The sequence below is a fragment of the Balaenoptera physalus genome (assembly GCF_965194825.1).
Source record: "Balaenoptera physalus genome assembly, chromosome: 14".
In the NCBI taxonomy this organism is placed as follows: domain Eukaryota; kingdom Metazoa; phylum Chordata; class Mammalia; order Artiodactyla; family Balaenopteridae; genus Balaenoptera; species Balaenoptera physalus.
In genome coordinates this window covers 23,777,366-23,802,479 of record NC_138893.1, presented here as the reverse complement: position 1 = coordinate 23,802,479, position 25,114 = coordinate 23,777,366, and the positions used below count along the sequence as shown (strand labels likewise).

At 45.4% G+C, this 25,114-nt stretch overlaps 1 protein-coding gene across 5 annotated transcripts in view; it reads left to right on the top strand.

Annotated features, from left to right (window-relative positions):
- The window catches only part of PPP2R2D (protein phosphatase 2 regulatory subunit Bdelta), a 44,321-nt gene that overhangs the window by 7,368 nt on the left and 11,839 nt on the right, over positions 1-25,114 (top strand). For 3 of the 5 annotated variants that reach the window (XM_082424672.1, XM_082424675.1, XM_082424673.1), the window contains 3 exons: positions 18,986-19,083; positions 22,978-23,143; positions 23,548-23,660. In XM_082424672.1, coding sequence (XP_082280798.1) covers positions 18,986-19,083; positions 22,978-23,143; positions 23,548-23,660 — 377 coding nt within the window. Of the gene's footprint in view, positions 1-18,985; positions 19,084-21,075; positions 21,097-22,977; positions 23,144-23,547; positions 23,691-25,114 lie in introns of those variants that run through there. The other 2 variants (XM_082424676.1, XM_082424674.1) reach the window with 2 other exon arrangements.

The following is a 25,114-nucleotide window of genomic DNA, read 5'->3' as shown; positions in this document are numbered from 1 at the left end:
AAGCCTTGAATACCGTGCTGAGCACTTTGAATTGTGTTTCGAAGTAAATGTGATCATAAACGTTTAAGATTCTCAGTAGAGGAGTGACATCAACTTCACGGAAAGTCACTCTGGCCTTTGGAAAATGGGTGGTGACAGGGTACGAGTGGAGACAGAAATGCCAGCTGCTTAGCTACTACAACAACAAAGGCTGGCAATGTGAGCTTACACTAAATCAGAGGTTTTCGGATTCTTTTTAAAGGGCCCAATAGTAAATATTTCGGACTTTGCAGGCCAGTCTTGTCTCATCTACTCAACTCAGCTGTGCCTTTGCAGCAGGAAAGCAGCCAGAGACCCCAGGAACATAAGGGTGTGACAGTGGGCCAGTACCACTATTTACAAATCAGCAAGGGCCAGATTTTGATTTCACATGGTAGTTTGCCTGCCCTGTGCTAAGCCAGTGGTTCTCAAAGCCTTTTGGTTCCAAAACCTCTTGGTTTTATACTCTTAATAATTTTTGAGGATCAGAGAGCTTTTTGTTCATGAGGGTTATGTCTATCAATATTTACTGTATTGGAAATTAGGACGACTGAAACTATTTATTATTTCACTTTAATAATAAATCTATTACATGTTATCATAACATTTTTAATGAAAAACAACTTTACCAAAACCAAAAAAGATTGAGAAGAGTGCCATTGTTTTATACTTGGCAAGTGTTTTAAGTGTAGGGCTTAATAGGAGACAGGTGGATTCCCAGATCTGCTTCTACATTCAGTCAGTTACAATTGTTTTATCGAAATATATGAAGAAAATTTGGCCTCATACTTACATGTAGTTAGAACAGGGAGGGGTGATTTAATAGGCTTTTCATGTAATTGTAGATATTCCACTTTAATACTACAACAGAACTGCACACGTGGTGGTTTCTTCTAGTAACACTTTGGAACCTGAGACCATATCAGTGAATTGTTTACCCCCGTTAACATTAAAGTCCATAGTTCTATCTTGTACTTTGACTGTATCCCTTGCTTATGTGGGTAATTTGGTAGCATCACACCGTGGTCATTTGGAAATACATATTGGTGCACTGAGTTATTCAGATCTTCTAAATGTTGATACATTTCATTGTACAAGGTCAAGAAAATCACCACTGATCTCATTAGAAAAGTCTTAAAGTAGGAAGCTGTCAAATTAATAGTAGTAGAAACAAGTTTTCCAAAATTCTGATTTCTCTTGAAAGCTTGGATTTTGTCATTGGCAACAAATACCGTCAGTTGTTTTCTGTGTAGTGAGTGGCTCACTTTGTTTATTTTTAAGAAAATTTCCGCCAGATGTCAAAATCTAAACAACCATAGTTGGTCAGTTGTTCTTTCAGATAACAGTGGCATTCCATGAAAGTGGCTGGTTCAACCTGCAGCACTAACAACCGTGCACGTGCTTTTCCTTGAGACAGTCGCTGTACTCGGGGGTACGGCAAACCTGCTGTGTGCCTAGCGCCCATCTTACCACAGAGCATATTGAAAAGACTCATACTGGGGGATTCCCTGGTGGTGCAGTGGTTAAGAATCCGCCTGCCAATGCAGGGGACACGGGTACGAGCCCTGGTCCGGGAAGATCCCCACATGCCGCAGAGCAATTAAGCCAGTGCGCCACAACTACTGAGCCTGCGCTCTGGAGCCCGCAAGCCACAACTACTGAGCCCATGCACCACAACTACTAAAGCCTGCGTGCCTAGAACCCGTGCTCCGCAACAAGAGAAGCCACCGCAGTGAGAAGCCCACACACCGCAACGAAGACCCAACGCAGCCAAAAATAAATAAACTTAAAAAAAAAGAAAAGACTCATACTAATGGGTTGGGTTTGAGTAAAATTAATTCGTTTGATGGTTCATCAAGGATAATCCTCAGTAAAACTGGCTTATTTCCTCTCTTTTCTTCCTGCCCGCGCGGGGTGTGAACAGCAGGACTGCTGGTGCGGTTCTGTGCTGCTGAGTGACGCGGGCTGGACACCAGCCGTTTCAGCCACCTTGCTTTTGCTCTTTCATGCAGATGACAACACAGTGAAAATGGCAACGCGATGTTCGTATTATTGTGAAAATAGTTTTGACCTTGTGGTCCTCGAAGAGGTTCTTGGGTACCCGCGGGGGTCCACAGACCACTCTTTGAGAGCTACTGCTTTAAAGCTAGCTACTAGCAATAGGAATAACAGAACAGGGCAGATTTTAAGATTAACTGTCCCCTCTCATCTTTACTGGATTTTGCTGTTTTTGTCTCAGAATACAAAAGGAGAGCATTCATTATTTAAAGTAACTCAAATGATGCAGATGTAAAAAGAGTAAAAGCAAAAGTTCTTCTTCATTCCTCCCCAGAGGTAATGACCCCTAGCAGTGTGTGTATGTTTTTTAGACCATTTCCTATTCATTTATCTATGTACTTTTGTTTTAAAATTTAGTTTGCGTGTAAGCAGCAGTTTTTAAATCCCGTGCAAAGTGTGACTCCTATTATAAATGTTGTTTGCTTGCTTCTTTGCATCAGCAGTGTGTAATTTGAGATCGCACAGTGACCCGGGCTTTCTGCTGATCTGTGCGTGCACTTGAGCCTGTTTGACCCTGAACATAGCCCCTGGGGATGTCAGTGCTCCTGTTACTTGTGTTTACAGATGAGCACCTTGAATCTCAGAAGAGGTAGGCACTTGCCCAAGGACACAGAGCTTGTGGGTGCTGAGGTCAGGATTTCAGCCCAGGTGTTCTGGGTCCAGAGCCCATATGTCGGTATTTTTAACCGTGCTGCCTTCTTGCATAGCTCGATTTCATCCTTTTTGATGGCTACAGAGTATATAGTTGTACGGATTACTCATTTATTTAACAAGTCCTCTGTTGGTGGGTTCCAAGTTTTGCTATTACTAAAGATGCTGCAGTAAAGAGACTTGTCCATCCATCTGCCTGGGGCAGGCGTTCCTGTGGCTAGAGTCCTAGAAACAGCCACACTCAAAGGCCTCCAACATTTACCTTTTTAGGCTGCCAAATTGTCCTCCAAAAGACGGTGCTGACTTACCCCTTCCCCAAACTTTTCCTTCATCCACTCATGCTGGGAATATCAAACTTTTTAATTTTAGCTATTTTAATGTCAATTTTAATGTTGTAATTTGCATTTCCTTACAGTTAGGCAATTGATGTTTTTTTTATCAACTATTTCTATTTCTTCCGTGAATTGTCAGGTTGTATCTCTTGTCCATTTTTCTACTGAGGTTTTTAGAAACCAATTTTAAAAGCTTTTTAATACATTATAAGTACTAATCTTTGAATATTTTTTATTAACCCTGAGTTTTAATTTTTCAGTTATGTCCACTGTATGTGTGTCTTCTATAGGCGTTTTTTTTGTTGCCGTTGCCACTGTTGGGAATTAAGAAAAAGCTGAGATCTTTGTTCGGTCAGTAGTGGTGTGGAAGAGGAGCAGTGCGGGACAACAGGAGTGATTCACAGGTTGAACTCAGTATTGAGAGCCGGAGCTCAGAGAGTGACCGTGAAAACAGAAGAGCTTGGAAAATTCACAGAGAGCTTAGTAAGGCTGTTAGTCTTACACAGACTGGGGAACAGACTTTAGCCTATTTTATCTAGATCTCCAGAGATAAAGTCACAACTAAAACGCGGGTGTATGAATTCTGTATCTTGGGCTATACGTAGCACAGTGCTGGCACGTAGGAAGTATTTTAATAAACTGTGAATTCTTAGTCATGATACCTGCCCCAAGGGTATTAAGTTCCCTGATGATGTGGAAAATTTGGGTGTAAAAAAGGAACAAACGATGAGTCCTCATTTTTAACCGTATCTGTAAACGTGTCATTCATTTTTTAAAAGGGGTAAGAGAGTTCATATAAATCATCAAAGAAAGGGCATTAATGAGCAAAGACTTCTTTTTGAATTTATTTTATTTTTATTTATTTTTGGCTGCGTTGGGTCTTTGTTGCTGCGCAGGGGCTGCTCTTCATTGCGGTGCGTGGGCTTCTCATTGCGGTGGCTTCTCATGTTGCGGAGCTCAGGCTCCAGGCATGCGGGCTTCAGTAGTTGTGGCTCGCGGGCTCAGTAGTGTGGCGCACGGGCTTAGTTGCTCGCGGCATGTGGGATCTTCCCGGAACAGGGCTCAAACCCGTGTCCCCTGCATTGGCAGGCGGATTCTTAACCACTGCGCCACCAGGGAAGCCCGCAAAGATGTTTTAATTAGAGCAGTGGTGAGGTTTTATTTTTGCTTTACATTTCTGGAAAGAGTATCTCTACACTCATTTTTCTGGAGGGCAATTTCACATGTATCTATCAAACCTTAAGCAAGGGTTGGGAGCCTATGATTCATTCCACTTACAGGAATATGCCAGCTTTTTTTTTTTTTTTTTTGATTTATTTATTTTTTTCGCTGCATTGGGTCTTCGTCGCTGCGCACGGGCTTTCTCTAGTTGTGGCGAGCAGGGGCTGCTCTTCGTTGTGGAGCACGGACTGTAGGCGCACCAGCTTCAGTAGTTGTGGCACGCAGGCTCGGTAGTTGTGGCTCGTGGGCTCTAGAGCGCAGGCTCAGTAGTCGTGGCGCACGGGCTTAGTTGCTCCGTGGCATGTGGGATCTTCCCGGACCAGGGCTCGAACCCATGTCCCCTGCATTGGCAGGCAGATTCTTAACCACTGCGCCACCAGGGAAGTCCTGTGCCAGCATTTCATGAAGATGTATTTACAGAGTTGTGCATTGCAGCAATAAAATATCAGGAAAAAAATGCCCAAAAGTAGTGAAGTGATTAAGTGCATTGTGGTGCACCCATATTGTGGATTAAAGGGGTCTGTGCCTGCTGGAGAGAAGTTTGTGACGTGTTAGGTGAAAAAAAGCAATTCACAGAACAGTGATCGCATGTAAAACTGAGTGGGGTTGTAAATGTCTGGAAGATGCAGGATGGCTAACATCAGTGGGGACCAGGGTCAGCGAGGGGTCAGATTTGCGTCAGAGGGACTTTGGCCTTTATTCTACACGCTTCTGTATTATTTAATGTTCCACACCAAGGCAGCATTGTTTTTGTGATGATAAAAAGAAAAAGACCAGTAAAGAAAAGGAAAAGACTAGCTTTATAACAACGGAGGAAGGTTTCCCTTCCTGTTACTTATGAACACCTGCTGTTTAGGCTGCCACTTGAAAACACCCTAAACATTTTTTGTAAGGTCTTTTGTTTCTTAGGGGTTTTTTGGAGTATAGTTGATTTACAATATTGTGTTACTTTCAGGTACAGCAAAGTGAATCAGTTATATGTATATTTTTTCCAGATTATTTTCTATTACAGGTTATTACTATACTATAAGATACAAGACACTGATTATAGTTCCCTGTGCCATACAGTAAATCCTGTTGCTTCTCTGTTTTATGTGGTTTGTATCAACCCCGTTTTTCCGAGTTCTAATTGCTCTGCTCCAGGTATCTGTGATGACAAAATAGATATCCATAAGAATATATATTACTGAAGCTCTAGTATTTGTAACTAGATGTAAAACAAAGCAAAGTGACAGCCCAGCTGATGATGATTGTCGAAAGGGGGGCCTTCAGTGCCTGGTACATCAGTGCGTTTGTAAATGGACCTAACTGTCCATCTCATGGGGGTTGCTTGTGGCTTGGTTTCGGCCATTTGCAGTGACCTGTGTATCTGCATGTTCTAAAGAAATGTCATAATTTCTTTTTTTTTTTTTTTTTGGATACACCTTACATATAGGAGAAATATTTTATTTATTTATTTTTTATTTTATTATTTACGTTTTGGCCGCGCTGTGTGGCATGTGGGATCTTAGTTCCCCTCCTGGGGATAGAACCCACGCCCCCTGTGGTGGAAGCGTGGAGTCTTAACCACTGGACTGCCAGGGAAGTCCCTAGGAGAAATACTTTAAATCTTGAGACAACCATTTGCCACCTCACTTTTTTTTTTTTTTTTTCTTAACAATATCTGTTTTTTCCTCTATAACTTTTTTTTTCTTTTTTCTTTTTTTTGGTCCTCTGGGTCTTAGTTGCAGCTCATGGGCTTCTTAGTTGCAGCTTGCCAGCTCCTTAGTTGTGGCAGGCAGGCTCCTTAGTTGTGGCATGTGAACTCTTAGTTGCAGCATGCATGTGGGATATAGTTCCCTGACCAGGGATCGAACCCTGGCCCCCTGCATTGGGAGCACAGAGTCTTAACCACTGTGCCACCAGGGAAGTCCTTGCCACCTCACATGTTGATAAACTTTATAGTTTTTCTTTAAAATAAGTAGTAATATACATATTCTTAACATAATATCAATAATTATTATATAATTATTAATTATACAGTTACATATAAATGTAAGGTATATTTATTTATTAAAATATATATAATATTATATGCTAATTGTAAACACCCATGTTCTCAACATTTGGTCATATTTGTTTCAGATTTAAGATGTAAAAGTTACAGTTGAAGTTCTCTCTCTCTTTTTTTAACTCCCCAATTCCATTTCCTGTACTTTTCTCTCCTTCCTTCACCAGTGGCAACTTCTACCATGAAGTTGGCCTATAAATTCCCTGCTTCTGAATTTTTATCGAAATAGATGTACTGCTGCTGCTTTTTCTCCAGTTGTCTTGCTTTTGTTAGACCTTAAGGATCTAATTGAATTTTAGAGGTCAACATTTCTTAGATTTTGACTTTGATTATGATAACAAAAAGCATGTATCTGTCAGTTGTTGAAGTCATCTGAAATATCAGAGATAGTTCTTGAAGTAGTATTAGCCACAGTGATCATTAATTTTTTTCTGCCATCAAGCCCTGGTTATGTTCAGGTATGTAGTAGTGATATCAATCTGAAGATGAGAAAATGCAAAAAATCTTTATTTTAACCATTCTTAGTTTACTTAATGTCCATTAAAGCACAGTAGAATTCAGTAGGAGAAGGAGAAATTGGTTGGAATTATGAAATTATCCACTTGGGACTTTCTGTGTGCTTTTTAAAGTACTGTTCGGGGTAAAATGTGTTCCTAAGTAAAATAATATAATTGTATGAGTTGTTGTTTTAGAAATCCATTGAAAGTTTACCTTTGGGGGAATTCCCTAGTGGTCTAGTGGTTAAGACTCTGCACTCTCACTGCTGAGGGCCCAGGGAAGAGCCCAGGTTCAATCCCTGGTCGGGAAACTAAAATCCCACAAACTGTGTGTGGCACGACCAAAAAAAAAAAAATTTACCTTTGGGGTTGCTGGCTGTGCAGGCCTGGTGGTGGCCGGCAGAGGGCAGGCTGGGTTTAGGGAGAACAGGTGCCCTCACCTTTCACCAGACTTGGCTCCTGAGGTTGCATCTCGTTGTTTCATTTGACCTACAGAGAAAAAAATAACAGTGGATTTGGCTTTTTTTTTTAAAGGTTTGGGAATTTTTTTTAATTGTGATAAACTATACATAGCTTAATATTGATCATTTTAATTATTCCTACGTGTACAACTCAGTGGCATTAATTACATTCACAATATTGTGTGACCACCACTGCCTATACCCAAAACTTCTTCATCATCTCCAACGAAAACTCCACACCTGTTACATAACAACTCCCTCTTCTCTCCTCCCTGCAGCCCCTGGTAATCTCTATTCTGCTTTCTGTCTCTGTGTATTTTCCTATTCCAGGAACTGCATATAAAACTGGAATTATACAATATTTGTCCATCTGTATCTGCTTTATTTCACTACAAATAATGTTTTCAAGATCTACCCAAGTTGTAGCATGTATCAGAATTTTTTAAAGATTTTATTGTTCTGGAGCTATTTTAGGTTCACAGCGAAATTAAGAGGAAGGTACAACAATTGCCCATATACCACCCTCCCCCTTCAACCTCCCCCACGGTCAGCACCCCCTGCCGTCACAGCCTGTTACACGTGTTGCGAAGAGCCAAGACTGGCACATCATCATCACCCATAGTCCATAGCTGACCTCAGGGCTCACTCTTGATGTTGTGCGTTCTGTGGGTTTGCACAAATGTGTAATGACACGTCTCCATCTGTATAGTCTCATACAGAGTCGCTTCCCTGCCCTCAAACTCCTCTTTGCTCAGCCTGTTCACCCCTCCCTTCCCCCCCGCCAGCAACCACTGATTGTTTTTTTTTACTGTCTCCATAGTTCTGCCTTTCCCAGAATATCATAGAGTTGGAATCACAGTAGGCAGCCTTTTCAGATTGGCTTCTTTCACTTTGTGATAAGCATTTAAAGTTCTTCCCTGTCTTTCATGGCTTGGTGGCTCGTTTCTTTGTACGCTGAATAATATTCCAGTGTCTCGATGGACCACAGTTTATTAACCCGTTCACCTACGGAAGGACATCTTGGTTGCTTCCAGGTTTTGGCAGTTATGAATAAAGCTGCTACAAACATTTGTGTGCAGGTTTTTGCGTGGATGTACATTGTCAACTCCTTTGGGTAAATATCGAGGAACAAAATTGCTGGATGGATCGTATGGTAAGAGGATGTTTATTTTTGTTAGAAGCCGTCAAACTCTCTCCTGCAGTGGCTGCACTGTTTTGCGTTCCCACCAGCGATGTGAGAGAGTTCCTGCTGCCCCTCGTCCTCTCTAGCACTCCGTGTTGTCAGTGTTTTTGGATTTTGACCATTCTAATAGGTGTGTAGCGGTATTGTGTGTTACTTTACATTTCCTGATGACATATGCTGTGGAGCATCTTTTCATATGCTTGTTTGCCATCTGTATATCTTATTTGGTGAGGTGTCTGTTAAGGTCTTTTGCCCATTTTGTAATTGGGTTGTTTTCTTATTGTTGAGTTTTAAGAGTTCTTTTGTATATTTGGATACCAGTTCTTTATCAGAAGTGTCTTTTGCAAATGTTTTCTCCCTGTCTGTAGCTTGTCTTCCCATTCTCTTGAATGTATCAGAATTTCATTCCATTTTATGGCAGAATTAGATACGGATTTTTTGAAATAGAAATATGTATCTAACCTCATTTCTTATGTTGTTTTTGGTCATTGAATGCACTTTTTAAATTTTTACCCTTAAACAATAAATGTATTCCTGAAAAGGTGTTTGGAAATTGGATTATTTATATGCATTGAGTGAAATGACTGGTCAAAAATAGCTTGTTACAAGTTTTTTCTATAGTAAAAAATCACAAAGTGGGGGTGGGTAATTGCTTAAAGTTTGGTAAACTCTGACTTGTTTTATCATTCACCTGGGAAAGTTCTCACTTACTTGATAATCTTGCCTATTTTAGGGTTTCTCTAACTTAGATATCTGTGAGTTCTTTCATGTGTGTTTAAATATACTTAACTTTGTACTTAGTTCTAAGGAAGAATCTCAGGGCTGTGTGGGTTCCTAACAGATGCTAACAGAAGTTGGCGTTGAAGGAGAAACATTAGCAGCCGTGTTTTTCTAATGTGATGGACTAGGTTCACGTGTAGACAGAGGTTAGTCTTCTTTTGGTACCAGCTCCTCAAGGTAGTGACCTTTTTACTGTAGATGACAGGAGTGGTAGTCACTGTCTCCTTGCTGGCTTGACTGAGTCTGAAATTCCAGTGAGGGGCTGTGTGGTGTTACATGTCTGGGTATGCAGCAGGGGGGAGGGGCCGAAAGAAGAAACCTTGCTGAGAGTAGTAAGTGACCCGAGGCAATAAATGAACTTTGACCTCCTCATTCTTTTGCTTCTTGTGCATCCGTCCATGGTGTGGAAGGTACCCTGAGCCAAGCACTGCTCTTCAACAGACATGGTCCTAGGAGGGAAGCAATTAACCAGTGAATCGCCATTGTGATGAGGGCTCCAGAAGGAGTCAGAGGGGTTCCCTGGGCAGCGGCCCTTTGAGCTCTAAAGTGAAGGATGGATGGGCATGGACTGGGTTGAGGGATGGGAGGAGTGGTCCAGGCAGAGTAGAACGTGGAGGAGGGCTTGAAACAGGGAGAATTATGACCAGTTCAGGAAACTGAAAGAGGCCTGGGTGATCAGACCATAGAAAGCAAAGGGGAGAAGGAACGAGGATTTTGATCTTTCTCCGAAGGGCCGTGGGGATTCACGTGGTGTGTCTTAGTGGGAAAATAGCACAATCGCATTTGTGTTTAAAAATAAAAATTGCTCCAGATGCAGTGTGCAGAGGTGGGCTGGAATCATTTTAGGGCAAGATGCTGCTTTTTAATTTTCAAAAGAGTCTATAGTAAGTATGTTGATGATTGTGTTACAGAGACATTGCCTTGTCCTTCATAGTTACAGGGTGCTTTGGCTTGGTTTGGATCAGGCTTCTGCCATGGACCACACAGTTCTAATTTACCGAAAGAATTACTAAGCATGAAATTAAGCATAAAATCTCCTAGCTGTAATTCAAGTGTGGGAGAAAGGTTAATATGGACAGTCAGATAGCTTTTTGGGTTAAAACTTTCTAATTTTTAGCATGTAGTGGGGGGAATAGAATGGAATATTCTGTATGAATTGGATTTTCCTTGAAAAGAGTGATTAATTTTCCAGTGGGCTTTAATTTTAATAACAGGTTAAATGTGGTTTCCTAAGTTTTGAAGTCTACTGAAATTCATTAGGCAAGACACCTAGTTAGGGAATGATGTAAACACTAATTTTCCTGATAAACAACAGTAAAATATGCACCATATCCTTCTGCTGCCTTTATCTCCTTATGCACGTGCTTTGCAAGAAGTAACCAAAAAAACAGAACAAAACCAAAAGCAAGGGATCTTTAGGTTTAAATGGAAGGAGGATTAAAAATAGTGTTTTGTTGAAAAATTCATAGCAGGGTTTTGTTTAGAAAAACTTGAAATAATGTAGTCTACTTTTAGAATATAACCGAGAAAGGTTACAAGTCGCGAAGACCCTTTTAATGGCTTGATCCAGTCATTTCATGGTGTGCTTTCAACAAACAGCTTTGTTGGGATATAACTCACATAGCATGAAACTCCTCCTTTTAAAGTGTGCAGTTCAGTGTTTTTAGTGTGTTCACAGAGTTGTGCAGCCATCACCACTAGCTAATTTTAGAACATTTTCATCACTCCCAGAAGAAACTCACTAGCAGTCCCTTCTCAATCTTTCCTCCCCCACCTCCTGGCAACCACTGACCTACTTTGTTTCTATGGATTTGCCTGTTCTGCACATTTCATTTAAATGAAGTCATGTAATATGTGGCTGCATGCCACTCTGACAGGTGCAAGGGAGCGTGAGATAAATGGCCACACCCTCAGTTCACGTCTTACACGTTCATGCACGGGGAAAGTTGACTGGTTTGGTGATGGTGGCAGAGGAGCTGGGTGGGTTGAAATAGGTGCACTTGCCAAGTGGTGGGAGCAGACAGTCCTTAGAGGGGGCTCAGGAGAGAGTGGAAGGCAGTGAGTGCAGTGAGCCAGCCAGCTCGGCTTTAGGAGGACCGAGGTGCGGCAGAGGCCAGAAGAGGGGTGGGGCCGCTTTCTTCCTTAAGATGAGCGATTGCAGCGCCCCTGTTTGAAAATGGGAGCAGCCTGTTAGAGGGGAGAGGAGGGATGGTTGACGGGGGAGCACAGCCCTCGAGGAGGCCAAGTAGCACAGGGCCTCCCGCTTTGGTTGGTCCCAGCTAGAAGCAGCGGCTGCTCCCGTTGCCACAGGGAAGGGGGGATCAGTCCCCGCAGGTGCCATATTTGTTCGTGGGTGTGTGTGGACGGTCTCTTCTGGGCACTTCTGTTCTTCGGAGAAATACACAGAATTATTAACAGAAAGTGAGGTGTGGGTGGCTGAGGTGCTGGACGTTTGAGAGGAACAGGTGTGACGGGGGTGTTGTGAAGTAGGGGGGATCAGTGGTCTGGGAGCATCAGACGGAGATCTGTGCGCGGGCGTTGGGGAGCAAACAGCCGCCACCGGAGAAGGCTTTGGGGGAACTCAGGGATCGGCATGTCTCAGAGCAAGAAGATGGAGGGAGCGTTCCAAGGAGAGGCTGAGGCTGTAGTCAGAGAGAGGCTCGGGGAGGGTGGACTCTCGAGTCGGGCTGGGGAAGCACAGGGCCAAATGCGGAGAAGACGGATAGAAGTAAACAGGACACAGGAGATGCCCAAGTGTGCAGCACAGCGGTGTTCACAAATGCAAACATCCTGGGAAATGACCCAGATCAAGAAAGCACCCAACCCTTACCCGCAGCCCTATTCCACCCCAGCTGCCGACATTATGGATTCCATTCCCCTGTTTCTGAACTTAATATAGATAGGATCGTGGTGTAAGTACTCCTTAGTATTTTCTTCATGAAACTAATCCGTATTGTTATGTGCAGTGCTTGTGTGTTCACTTCCACTGCTGTGTGGTACTCCACCATGTGAACATTCCACAATTTATGCATCCTTTCTACTGTTGATGGACATTTGAGTCGTTTCTCTTGCAAACATGCTACTCTGAACATTCTTGTAAGTGCTTTAATGGTACACGTATGTGTTTCTGGTGGCTGTGCATCTAGAGTGAGATTTCTGGCTCCCAGGATGTGTGGGCGTTTAGCTTTTGTGGATATTGCCAGCTTTCACTCCCACAAGTGGTGTGTGAGAGTTCCTGTTGTTCCCTATCCTTGCGAACACTTGGAACAGTCTTTAATTTCAGCCATTTCCCTGGGCATGTAGTGGTGTCTCAGTGTGGTTTTTACTTGCCTTCTTTCCCTGACGGCTGAAGAGGTTGAACACCATTTCCTATTTTACTGGCCTAGGATTAGTTTTGATGATACCTTAGTGGAGAGTAGATGACTGATTTTAATAGTGACCACTTTCTGGGACTGATCCTCATGCAGTTCCTAGTAGTGAGGAAGGGGGGTAGTGGTCTCATGAGGGACATGCAGACATTAATCCTGCTGATGGCTGTGTAGGTCAGCAGAGCTGTGTTCCTTATCAGGAACACACTGTGATCACAGGCTGGGGGGTGGTGTTTAAATAGCCCTGCACATCTTGAACTAGAGGAGAAGGGGAGGGAGAAAATGAAACAAACTGCTGGAAACTGCATCTCCCGTCTAATTGTTGTTGTGGGTTCATTTTGATTGGGAAAGTTGAGTATTGATAGGGTTTTAAGCAGGGTGGTAATGTGACTTATTCCTTTAAACACATCCCTCCATGTGCCTTGTGGAGATTGGACTCGAAGGGGCAAGGTGGGGGGAGGGGGCGCTTAGGAGGCTGTCACAATAATTCAGCCGGAGATTATGGTCACTTTGGACATAAGACAGTGGCAGTGAGACTGATGAAAGTAGAGGAAATGAAGTACTCACATCCGTATGTTTTCGTTTTGAAAAGCTTAAAAACTTGGAAAAGTACAAGAATAATATAACAAACACTTGTATACTCCCCCCCAGAATCTGCCACCACAGCTGCCTGTCTTCCCTCATTTCTGTGGCTTTGTATCTGTGTAAGTGATCTGTCCGTGGTTCTAGGCTCCGGGATCCAGCGGCGTGGTTCTAGATCTCCTCGGTGCTGCCCCATCTGAGCCGGTCCATAACCCTGTGCGTCCTGGTCGTCACCAGCTGTGCTGCTTCTGGAATCTTAGTGTAAGGTGCTTCTCCCCTGGGGTTTCTGCCTCCCTCCCACGCTTCCAGCTCAGCTGGACTCCTGCCCCCATTGCACCTTCCTCAGTCCTGTCTGTCCCTGTCCCTCACCCTTCTCCCTGCTCTGCTCCCTCCCCTCGGCTGGGTTCCAGGGTCTAATGCTGTGTTACTTCTGGCTCGCTCTTAATCTTCTGGCCTCTCTCAGCCCCTGGGTTCATACTCCTGGTAAAACCCCAAACCTAGTTGAACCGAGCATCTGCCTACTCTCAGCCTGCACCCGAGGCACCAGGCAGGGTGGAAACGCGGCTGCGGGAGCTGTGCTGGTTATGATTCATTCACAAAAGTGTCCATCCCAGCAGGGCAGGGACTTGGCCTTGTTCGTTGTGTCCCCAGTGCCTGTGCAGCACCGGCTTATAGTAGTCATTCTGGACGTTTGCTGGATTTAGAAAACTACTGCCCTCAAATCTCACATGGGCATTGATGCTGTGAGACAGACCCGCATTTCCCTAGTGCGGTCGCTCCTGACTTTCTGGGAAGACCTCCTTCATATGTTCTCCCAGATCGCCTGTACCTCCCGCTTTGACTTTTAGCAGCCCCACCCCCACCCTTCACCACCACCATCCCCCCACCCCCCCACCCACCCCCGGCTCACACTCTTCATCTCCGTCCCTGCCTGCTCGTTCTGTAACCCTGTTCTCGCTCCTGCACCGTCCGCGTCTGCCCCCGCTGCCACATTATGCCCATGGCACACGGACATGACTTTATATCCTCTGTCCTTTAAAAACCCCAGTGACTGCATTTCCCCTTCGAGTCCTCCCCCTCCCCATTTCTTGTCCCTGCTTCCTTGTGGCACAGTAATGGTATCTGACATCCAGTGCCTCTTTCCTTACCAACTGCCCCCTCCCAGCATCCTTAGCAGCCTCTGAGGAATGTCAGACACTGCTAGCTTTTGATCTGTGAGTCTGAACAGTAAGTACTGACTTCCTGTTCATCGTAACTGATGATTTAGCTTTTTTGCTAACATCACCTTCCACCCACACATACTCGCCTCCTCCCCTAAAGAGAGGCTTTAAGAGAATTCTCTTGCGAGTCTTGGTTACATCAGTATTATGCTGACTTTGTAAATATTGTTCATCACGGAACTAAAGTGTACATTTTCGTTTTCATACAAGTTTTCATTTTGTCTAGAGCTAATGATTGCCTAATTTTTTCATATGCTTAGTTCTTTGTCTTTAGTGCTGTTTTAAAAAACAGTCACTTCAGCAAATCTGTCAGATACCTAGCAGTGACTTTACCCAAACCCAGCAGATAATCCCAAGCCCTTCTTTCCTTTCCCCAGATGACCTATCCTGGCCTCAGTCTCCTTCAGGCTGGACTGTTCTCTCCAGGCCTGTCGACCGCGTGGCTCCAGTCTTGGGACCCTCTTCGCCATTGTTGAGATGTCAGATCCCCATCTTCCTTCCTCTTGGTTTATTCTCATTTTGCCACATTGCGTCTTCCAGTGGTTTCCTGATAAAGGGATTTCGTTGTTTTTGCTCTTTGCATGTTTGAAAACATCTCTACTCCCTCAAACTTGTTTGGAAATTTGGCTAGGTTTAGAATTTTAGGTTGAAAATTTTTTCTTGGAATTTGAGGGTAGATGGTCTTCCATTCACCATTCTCCTGCCTCCTGTGGGATGCCATCTGATTCCTCTCTTGTGTGACCTGTTTTCTCTGGAGAATTTTGGAATCTCCCTTTTGTCCTTGGTGTTTTACATTTCAGAGAGACGGGCCTTGGGCCGGGCCTGTTCATTCATCGTGCTGGGCCCGCCTTGTGCCCTGTCAGCCTGGGAATGTACTTGCTGCTGTTTAAGGGAACGCTTGTCTTACTCCTTTGATGATATTTCCCTTCCTTTTTTCTGTCATCTTTCTGGAACTTGGTAACTGGGTGATGGGCCACCTAAACCTATCCTCTCATTATCTTTTCTTTCCTATTGTCCACTTCTTTGTCTTTTTGTTCTACCTTTTGGAAGAGGTCTTGAGTTTCTAAATTATTATTATTACCCTTTGAATTTCCAGGAGCACTTCCGTGTTTTTCCTTTCTCGTGGCGTGCTGCTGTCTTCCAAGGACCCCGCTGGATGTGCTGGCACCCTGCACTGTGGGATGCAGATACCATGCCCAGCGCCTGCCCCATAGGCGGTGGTGAGGTCCCCTGGGTTAGTCCAGGCGAGTGCTTCCTTGAGGAGCGCCTGGCACCTCAACAGGCGCGAGGCCCACGTTCTGACGTCATCGCTCTCCTTAGGGATTAGCTCCCTGCCCAGGGTAGTTGTTAGTTTCGTTGATCTTTTGTTGGTTCGCTGTCCCTCTTCCCTCCGCGTGCCTCCTTTGTTGTGACGTTTTCTCTCACAGGTCTTTCGACCCTGAGCTCTTGGTTCTTGTTTAAGTGGAGCCACTGTGGAGCAGACAGGCAGGTCTGTGAGCAGGTGGGCTTTTCAGCTGGAGGGCTTTCCTGTGGTTGGCCATTTCTTTAAGGACCTCAGGTGATTGAATCTTGAGGCCTTTTCTCTCGGGCTTTGGTGGTTTGGAGAGGAACCCTTGTGGAAAAGGTCCACTCCTGGCAGCCAGCATTCGGGAAACCAGAAGTGGGAGTGGCCGTGTGCTCCTGCCTCACCGGATGGGGCCCGGCTTGGGGACCCAGCAGGTCAGCAGAGCAGACAGGCCTCCCGCCATCTCGGGGCCCAGCGTCTGGCAGGGAGCCTGCCCCAGGCCGCGGATGCACACTTAGACTCCCCCGCCGTCGTCCACAGCGCTTAGGGAAGCCCGCTCACACTGGCGGCCTGGCAGAGGACGCCTTTCCGTTTCCTCCTGATGCCTTGGGGTGGGGGCCCCCTGTGCCCTGCCCCCACGCTTGACTGCAAGTCTCAGATGCTCCTCAGGGGCTGCTGGGTCTTCTGCATGGTTTTCGCATCCTCCAGGCAGCCACCCTGCAGCAAAGGGCGTCATCGCCGCTCTTTGTGCCATCGCGAAGGCACTGCACTCTCACCACGCGAGGAGCCGCGGGGCACTGGGGCAGAACAAGTGGCAGAATTGAGTCGCTGCACAGTCCGTGGTGCTTTTGAAATGCCCAACTGGGTGCCCTCAGTCAGGACCACATTTATGCTATGGCATCAGTAATACCCATTGGATTAAATTCATGCTGGTGATTTAAATTTTATTGGTTGTGCAGTTTTAGTATTTAGTTTGTCTGTTTATTTTGATTTTAGAGCTCTTCTAAATTCTACAGAGGGTATTTCTAATTTTAGGTTAATACATATTTACATAGCATAATGAAAATAATTTCTCACCACTGGCAGTCATGCAGTTTTTCTTAAAAGATTCACTCCATTTTAATGAAGTTTGAAAATCACTGACAGGGACTTCCTGGTGACGCCGTAGTTAAGAATCCTGCCAAGGCAGGGAACACGGGTTCGAACCCTGGTCCGGGAAGATCCCACATGCCACGGAGCAAAGAAGCCCGTGTGCCACAACTACTGAGGCTGCGCTCCAGAGCCCGCAAGCCACAACTACTGAAGCCCACGTGCCTGGAGCCCGTGCTTCTCAACAAGAGAAGCCACCGCAATGAGAAGCCCGCGCATGGCAACGGAGTAGCCCTTGCTCGCCGCAACTAGAGAAAGCCCGCGCTCAGCAACGAAGACCTAATGCAGCCATAAATGAATAAATGGATGAATGAATGAAAGAAAATCACTGACAGAGCTAGAATACCATTAATTATATTATATTGTGCACCCCCTGGGTATAAATGACATAAATTTTTAGTTCCTTTTAGTCCAATACAGAATATTTTAGTTTCATTTAAGCAAATCAGGTTATTTCAGGTAATTTAATTTAAAAAGTGACACTTCTAACAAGAAGCCTAATCCTTTCCCCAAGACTTACTGAAGACTTAAGAAAAAAAAAAGAAAAAAAGAAATCCCAGGCGGGAGAATTCGGTGTGCTCTTATAAATGTCAGTAAACCATACCAATGCAGTAAGAACTTATTTTGCAGGAAGGATATCGTATATATATATTTTTTTCAATAAATTTATTTAGTTTTGGCTGTGTTTGGTCTTCGTTTCTGTGCGAGGGCTTTCTCCAGTTGCGGCGAGCCGGGGCCCCTCTTCATCACGGTGCGCGGGCCTCTCACTGTCGCGGCCTCTCTTGTTGTGGAGCACAGGCTCCAGACGCGCAGGCTCAGTAGTTGTGGCTCACGGGCCTAGTTGCTCCGCGGCACGTGGAATCTTCCCAGACCAGGGCTCGAACCCGTGTCCCCTGCATTGGCAGGCAGACTCTCAACCACTGCACCACCAGGGAAGCCCAGGATATTGTATATTAACAAATAAATGTATGTGCAGACCTTTAAGAATCGCAGTATATTATGACCACTTTTCGGAAGCATTCTTCAAGTAGTTTCAACTTTACGGTCCATTTCTCATTAGTAGGTAGGTCGTTTATAACAGCTGTTCAGTGCTATTTGTGTGTAAACACTTAACGACCTCTATGATGCTGGGGCCCTGGCACCCCAGAGAGGTCACTCTCAGTTGCTGGTAGGATATGCCCTTTGAGCTGGGGCCCCGGCAGCGGGGACGGGTCTGTAGTGATGCATCCCTTCCTCGGAGCAGCCAGAGAGGAGATTTTCTGCGGCAGCCAAGGTGAAGCGTCCAGTTGTAGTCGGAAAACAAGCTCACAGCAGCCGCTTGGGAGACCAGAGCCGTACCTTTGTCTGATTCTTAGTGCTCAGCAAGTCTGAACTATGGAGAAAGTGGTTTTCCCCTAAAGCCCAGCCTGGGATGTTCTTCCTGATTCAGTAGTCTGTGTCGTAAATCCAGATCCGTTTCCTCTACCTGAAGTATTAACCTTAGGACACCTGAGACTTTTCCAGGCTTGACTTCGTTTTTGTACCTTGTGGCCTTTACCCCTTGTGAGCTGATGTCCAGATCTTGGTGTTGATGGTGTAGAAATCTCGGTGTCTGACCAGCAGTGTCTCACTAGGTAACGATGTCATCGCTATCAATGGCAGTGACTTTACCCAGACAGTAAGCTAGAACTTGTACTGTCTGTAACGTTATTTTGTATAGAAGCCAACCAGTCACTGTGTTAATGTCATGTAAGAATCAGGTTTATTTTTAAAGGTAATTCAGGCATGCATTATAAAGTTAGGCAGCAGTCTTCTAGAGCCAACTTTTATCTGTTTCTGTTTTTTTTCAAAATTAATTTCCTAAATTACTACCCTATATCTTATATCAAGACAACCCAGTCTAGATAAATGCTGGTGTGCCAGAGACCAGGCATTGGATCAGTGACCCATAAATCCACATGGGCTCTGGGCGCCAGAACCAAGAAGTGGCTGCTTGATAATTATAAGTTTCCCATGAAAATTTTGCTTTATCCTTGGAGGAAATTTTTTATGTGTGTATCTTTCTTTTGATCCTTTTTATTGATTTTTTTAATATTTATTACAACCCCTTTCAGAATCATAAACTGGTAAATTGCTTCTGTTGTTTGACAGCTGATGTCATCTCAACTGTGGAATTTAGTCACTCTGGAGATCTTCTTGCAACAGGAGACAAGGGCGGCAGAGTGGTTATTTTTCAGCGTGAACAAGAGGTCAGTAATTTACAGTCCACAAACCAAGTGAAATCATTCAACACTTCTCACATCACTTATAAGGAAGGAAGCACAATTATTTTCTCAGTGTCTGATTTCATTTGATTCCATTATATCACATTCACCATGTAGCACCTTCTTTCAGAAACTATCTCGGGGTGAACGAGAAGACCTGTGTTTCCGCTCACGGACGTACAGCCCCCAAGTCCCGTCAAGCCCCCAGTGCCCTCATCTGTAGGGCGGGCGGAGAGTCCTTTCCCCGCCCCAGGTTGTCACAGGCGGCGGTGCGGACCAAGTGAAGGGTGTAGGCTGCTGGGGTTCTGGATCTGTCTGCTCTCATCCCGGAGCGAGTGAAACCCCTTCACCGGCCGTGGAGGTGCTGGCCTCCAGCCCCAGGGTCTGCTGGCTGGTGCGGGCACTCTGCGTGCCCCGCAGCACTGGCCGCACCCTCGAGGGCCGGGGCCTCAGAACGCGGGCCTTGGAGGAGCCACAGATGAGCCTCACTCACGAGCACTGGCTATCAGGCCCTTCCCGTCCGGGGGAAAAGGGGAGAGGAGCGCTGCTTTGTCAGTTACACGTAAGAGGAGAATGGGAGCTATCGCCAGGCCTTGCCAGCCCCTGTCGTCTCTCGTTTCTGGCGAGCGGGCCTCGCCGAGTGCCCCGTAAGGCAGGATGAGGCTCTGCTGTGCGGGTGCCCCAGGCGGGAGCCTCAGCGCAGCCAGGCCCGGGGGTTCCATGAGGTGCCCGCCTTGCCTTTTCCCGACAGAGCGCCCTTCCTGCCTGCTTCCTAGCTGGTAAGCGTGCAGTTGCTTTTCATCTCCAAATTCTGCCCTCTAACTTCTTGTGGTAAAACAACTGTGGTGTCAAGGCGGGTGGGCCCTTGCTTCCTTCCTTGTGGCAGGGAGTGCCAGCCCTGCACTGCAGAGGGGCACTTGGTGGCGTCTGTAGGGGGCAAGCCCTGGGCCCCCAACATCTCTTGGTTAAAATATACCTGTTGCAGCTCCAATGTTGACTAAAAATTTTTTAATTGTATTTTTTCTGGTTCGGGATGGTGAGAATTCTTTTGTGAATATCGTATATATTATCATGAATCTTTCTAAATCTTCACAGACAATTTGATAAGTTTATAATTAGGTTATAATTATGCTCTTGGAGGTGGATCATCACACGGTGCTACTTAAGAAGAACCACATACTTCACCCTTTTCAACAGACGTAAAAGTCGGTGGCGGTGTTTGAATAATACTTTTAGCAGAAGGATTATTTAACAGATTACTTAGCCATAGCTATCTTAAACTTAAGAGTTCACTTTTAGCTCCGTAACGTCTGCCATTTGAATGATGTCCTTAGAGAAAATGAAGTTTTTTCTTGTTTTGGAGGGTCATTGTTTAAACCTAAAAATAGGCTAGCTTCAAATACGAAAGATTATGATAAAACTCAAGCATCTTGCTATAAAATGTGTTAAGTATTTTAGTTTTGAGAAGCTATCATATTGTGTTCAGTGAAGATGTATTAAGTCCATGTTGCCACAGATTTGTGCAGTAGCAGGTCCCTAAAGTTGTTTAAATTTGATAAGCCCGACCAACTGTAACTTCAGAAATCCTGGGCAACATTTTTCCCCATCTTTTTCTTCGTATTTTGGTTAATATAAAAAGAGGTTTTGTATCCCATCTGCCTTTCAGATATTTTAGTGGTTGCTGTATAATCCTCATTGCGGACTTGAGTGTTTCCGTGTGGGTAAGACTCTGTCTTCATCCATCATCAAAGGGACAGTTGATGATATCGCAGCACCGCTGGGATGAGGCGGCTGCCGGTCCAACTGCAGCAGCTCTCGGTCGGAAACTGCAGCAAGCCTCCAGAGGTGTCAGAACACATGCTTTAGAATCCGTGAAGCGTACAGGGTTCCTGGAGGAGAGAGCAGCACCCCGCTTGGCTGGGGAAGGTGCAGGACATTCAGTCAAGAGGGAACCATCGGAAACTCGGTGGCAACGTGGTTTTCGAGCTTTTTTTCCATGTTAGTGGTGGAGCCCTCTGTCCAAGGGACCCTAGTGTGTCAGTCTGGGGCGAGCAGAGTTTGTGGACGTGGCCCCACAGCTCCCACCCCTCTGCAGAATGCCTTCCCTCTGCGTGGTCCATCCAGTAACGTCAGAACTGTAACTAGGGATCAGCATGTCCCAAAACAAAGCGAGGCCCACCTTCTCCCTCTCCTCGTCGTCCCCGCGTCCCCAGCAGCCGGACCGGCGGTCTCAGCCGCTTCAGCTCCGCCCTCCTGCTCGGCGTGCAGTCACTGTGCCCTGCGAGCCTTCCTCAGAGTCCCTTCCTCTCCCCTGGTCTGTTCCTCTCTCTCCCTGGACAGGCCCTCGGGCGCTGATGCGAGGTCTCGGGGTGGAGGACAAGGCCAGGGGGGTAGCAGGGGCCTTGGGTTTCAGGAGTTGAGGGCAGAGATCAGGGCAGTTAGTGGCAGCGTTAGAGGCAGGGCGCTGTTCCCGGAGAGAATGGCCCGGGAAGGACGGGCAGCACCGTGATGGGTGCTTTTCTTCGGAGATTCACGTCTGAAGCATGGGACTGACCGATTCCACAGATTTTCCCTTTTAAATATTTCAGTCTCGGTTTGTTCATTTGAGAGTTAGAAGTATCCGTTGGTGTATTAGACTTTTTCATAGAGAGCGTGCGGGCCACGAAGAAGGAGAGCAGTGTGAATAGCATAAGCCTCTAATCCAGCACACCCGTGGGACACGTGGTAGGGGTTTCCGCGGTCCTGCTGAGGAGTGCTTGATCTGATCGCAAGGGCTGTGCAGCACTTACTTCCCGGGGCAGCGCGGTCGAGAGATGTAGGTGGTTTGGGGAGATTTTTCTCATACTACATGATCTTGATTCAGAAACGTAAAAGGGTGTCTATCTAGACATGAAGGTTATTTGTTTAGTTCAGTTTATTTGACACACACACTAATGTGTTAAAAATGTAAGATTTTAGATACTGGTTATAGAACAAGAATTAAAATACTGGTCTCCTTGATTTTTAATTATGAAATATTTACTATTTCATAGAAAATGTCATTTTGGACATGCAGAAGATTTCAGGGATTAATATAAATATACTTATGAACCCACCACTCAGGCTTTTATTCCTTTAGAAAAGGAAACCCTGGGCATGTAGGTGAAGCACGTGCTGTGTCCCTCCCCCATTCTATCTTTTCCATGTTACTTCCACATCTTATTTTATTATCCCTCTACCTCCTCCGAGTTGGCGATAGCTTGTTCTTTTGTTTTTACTGCAATGTGTAGAATTGTTTTGTGTGTGTTAAAATTTTGCACAAGAGGTATCTTACTATGGGTGTGTTCACGCAACTTGCTTCTCTTACACGTGCTGCAGGATTTGCCCTCGTTGGTTCCTTTGCCATAACTGCCCATTCGTGACTCTGCCAATTAGCAGTCCCCTTCCCTGGTGGCGCGGGTGTGTGTTGGCTGGCTGTCACAGGTGATGGGGAAGTGTGCGTCCCCGTGGCTCACCCCTGGAGGACTTGGGCCAGCTCAGCCGACTCTCCACGGGGCCAGATTGCAGCCGCTGCCACCTCTGTGGGCCCTTCGGCCTCTCTCAAAGCTGCTCCGGTAGCGCAGAGGCGGCCAGAGCCAGTGTACACGCAGGGAAGCTCGACTCCAGACCCTGCCCTAGAGCAGATGCCCAGAAGTGGAAGAGAAGGCTGGGGAGTCGGCTCTCTTATTTGTTTCTTCCAAGTGAAGTAATTCTGAGCGTCATCTGTTTGACATTTTTTTGACCCAGGATTTTTATTAACTTTTAAAAATGTGTGTGGTCATTTGATATTCAAATTGGGAGAACTGAACGTTTCTCTGCACTGTGCTTTGTTCATTAAAATGGCTTCATGTTTCCTTGCAGAATAAAAGCCGCCCTCATTCCAGGGGGGAATATAACGTTTACAGTACCTTTCAAAGTCACGAACCAGAGTTTGACTATTTGAAGAGTCTAGAAATTGAAGAAAAAATCAATAAAATTAGGTGGTTACCACGACAGAGTGCTGCTCGTTTTCTGCTCTCGACAAATGGTAAGAGCTGTTTTCCTTACACGGCCGTTTGAGTTGAGGCTGTGTTTTTAATTTTCTGCGTGTAGATTCTTTTTGATTTTAACCCTTCTGGAGGTTATCTCTGCTTTAAACTTAGGGGGAGGGTAAAGTATTAGGTAGGCAGGAAGTGACAGGTTGAAAACTCAAAGTACGCAGACGCACACACACTCGCGGTGTTACATTTCTCAACTCTGCAGACGTTTCTACATCTTTACTTAGTGTAGGAAACAAAATGTTCATGTACAACTGGAAGTACTAATGTTCAAATACTCCTAGCTTATAAACCAGCATAGAACCACAGAGTTTTCTTGTATGATACTCAGCTAATAGTGGTGCATGATATATGGTTTTTCTTTGAATATGGAGAATGAGGTTTTTATTTTCAGATAAAACTATTAAATTATGGAAAATAAGTGAACGGGATAAACGAGCAGAAGGCTGTAACTTACAAGATGAAGACGGACGACTTCGAGATCCGTCTAGCGTCACGGCACTGCGGGTACACGTCACGTTTTCTTTCACCTAGCCGGTACTTGTCATAGATTAATCAGTAACGATGCTTAAGTCGGCTGTTTAGAGAGTACTGTTAAATAGAAATACTGTGGGGTCTGTCTTCTTGATCTTGAAAGTTATTTGTAATCATTTTTATGTATACTTGTTACAGTGGAAGTCCTCATAATCTCACAAAAACAAAAACGTCACACATCTTCAGAAAATATACTACTACTAAAGAAAAGACTCCGATTTAATTCCATAACAAATCTTTCTAAGTACATCCACTGCCTTTCACTGTGAAGGTTCAGAGTAGCCCATTGGTGGGGTTGGAGCAGCTGGAACTCAGCACACGTCCCTGGAGGAAGCAGCGTGGGTTGCAGATAGAGAGATGACCTGTGGACCAGCAGGATGGCCTTCATTGGATTTCCTCTGAGTTATTAGCTAAGGCAGATTCTGACCAGAATTCTTTGCCCATCAATCCATGAGCAGCATTACTTCTTCTTTTTCTTTTTTTTAAAATAAGTTCTTCACTCCCTCTTTGGTGCCCCTAGGTACAGTATGAAATGACTGTGTTTTATCAATTCTAATATCTCGATTTTTTTCACATTTTAACATCTGTGAAATTGAGTACAATTTAAAATCTAGTGTCCTGGGGTGGTGCCTTTAATTAAATGGAGTATGAGAAGGAGGTTAAACAAGCTTGAGTCCTGCCCAGATGCACCCTGGTAAGACCCCGGGGTGCTGCCGATGGGCCGGGCCACAGCGGAGACCAGCGGTCACTCAGGCGCTCCCCGAACCGACCGCCTGGTTCATTAGAAAGTTGTTGGCCGGTTGGTTGGTTTTTCAGCGAGGTTTAAACCCTTTGCGGAAGTGTGATCTATCAGGTGAAGACCTAGTGAGTGGACACATTGTATTAGTAGCTGAGGAGCTACAGAGGAGGGCACGGAATTGCAGGAAGCTCCCCATCCCGCGCCCCACAGGGCCCCAGCGCAGCGTGCGTGTGGTGGGTTTCGATCTCTTTCCCCGTGCTCTGCTGGCCGCGTGCACGCAGGTGCTGGGGCAGCGGGCGCCCAGCACGGAGTCGCAGCCCCGCGTGCAGGGGATGCTCCCGACAGGAGCACAGTGGGTGTAACAGGTAAGCACTGCCGAGGAGAAGGGTGGGGTGGGACCTCGTAGGTCAGTGGTATCGCCCTGTTTCCAGGGAGTTGAGGCCAAGAAAGCTATGTAATTTGCTCAGATCTAAACCCTAATTTGAACCAAGATGTTCTGATCCAAGTGGTGGATCCTCTGTACCATGCTGCTGCTTTCCCACCCGTGAATTAGTGACAGTTTGTAGGTAAATCACTGTTGGTGACAGTAACACTAGTTTTACAGTTACCACCATGTAAACTGCTCCTTGGAAACTGTAAGTGCGCTGGAAGGATGAGGCCTGGGGTGCCCTGTGGGTGCACCGATTCT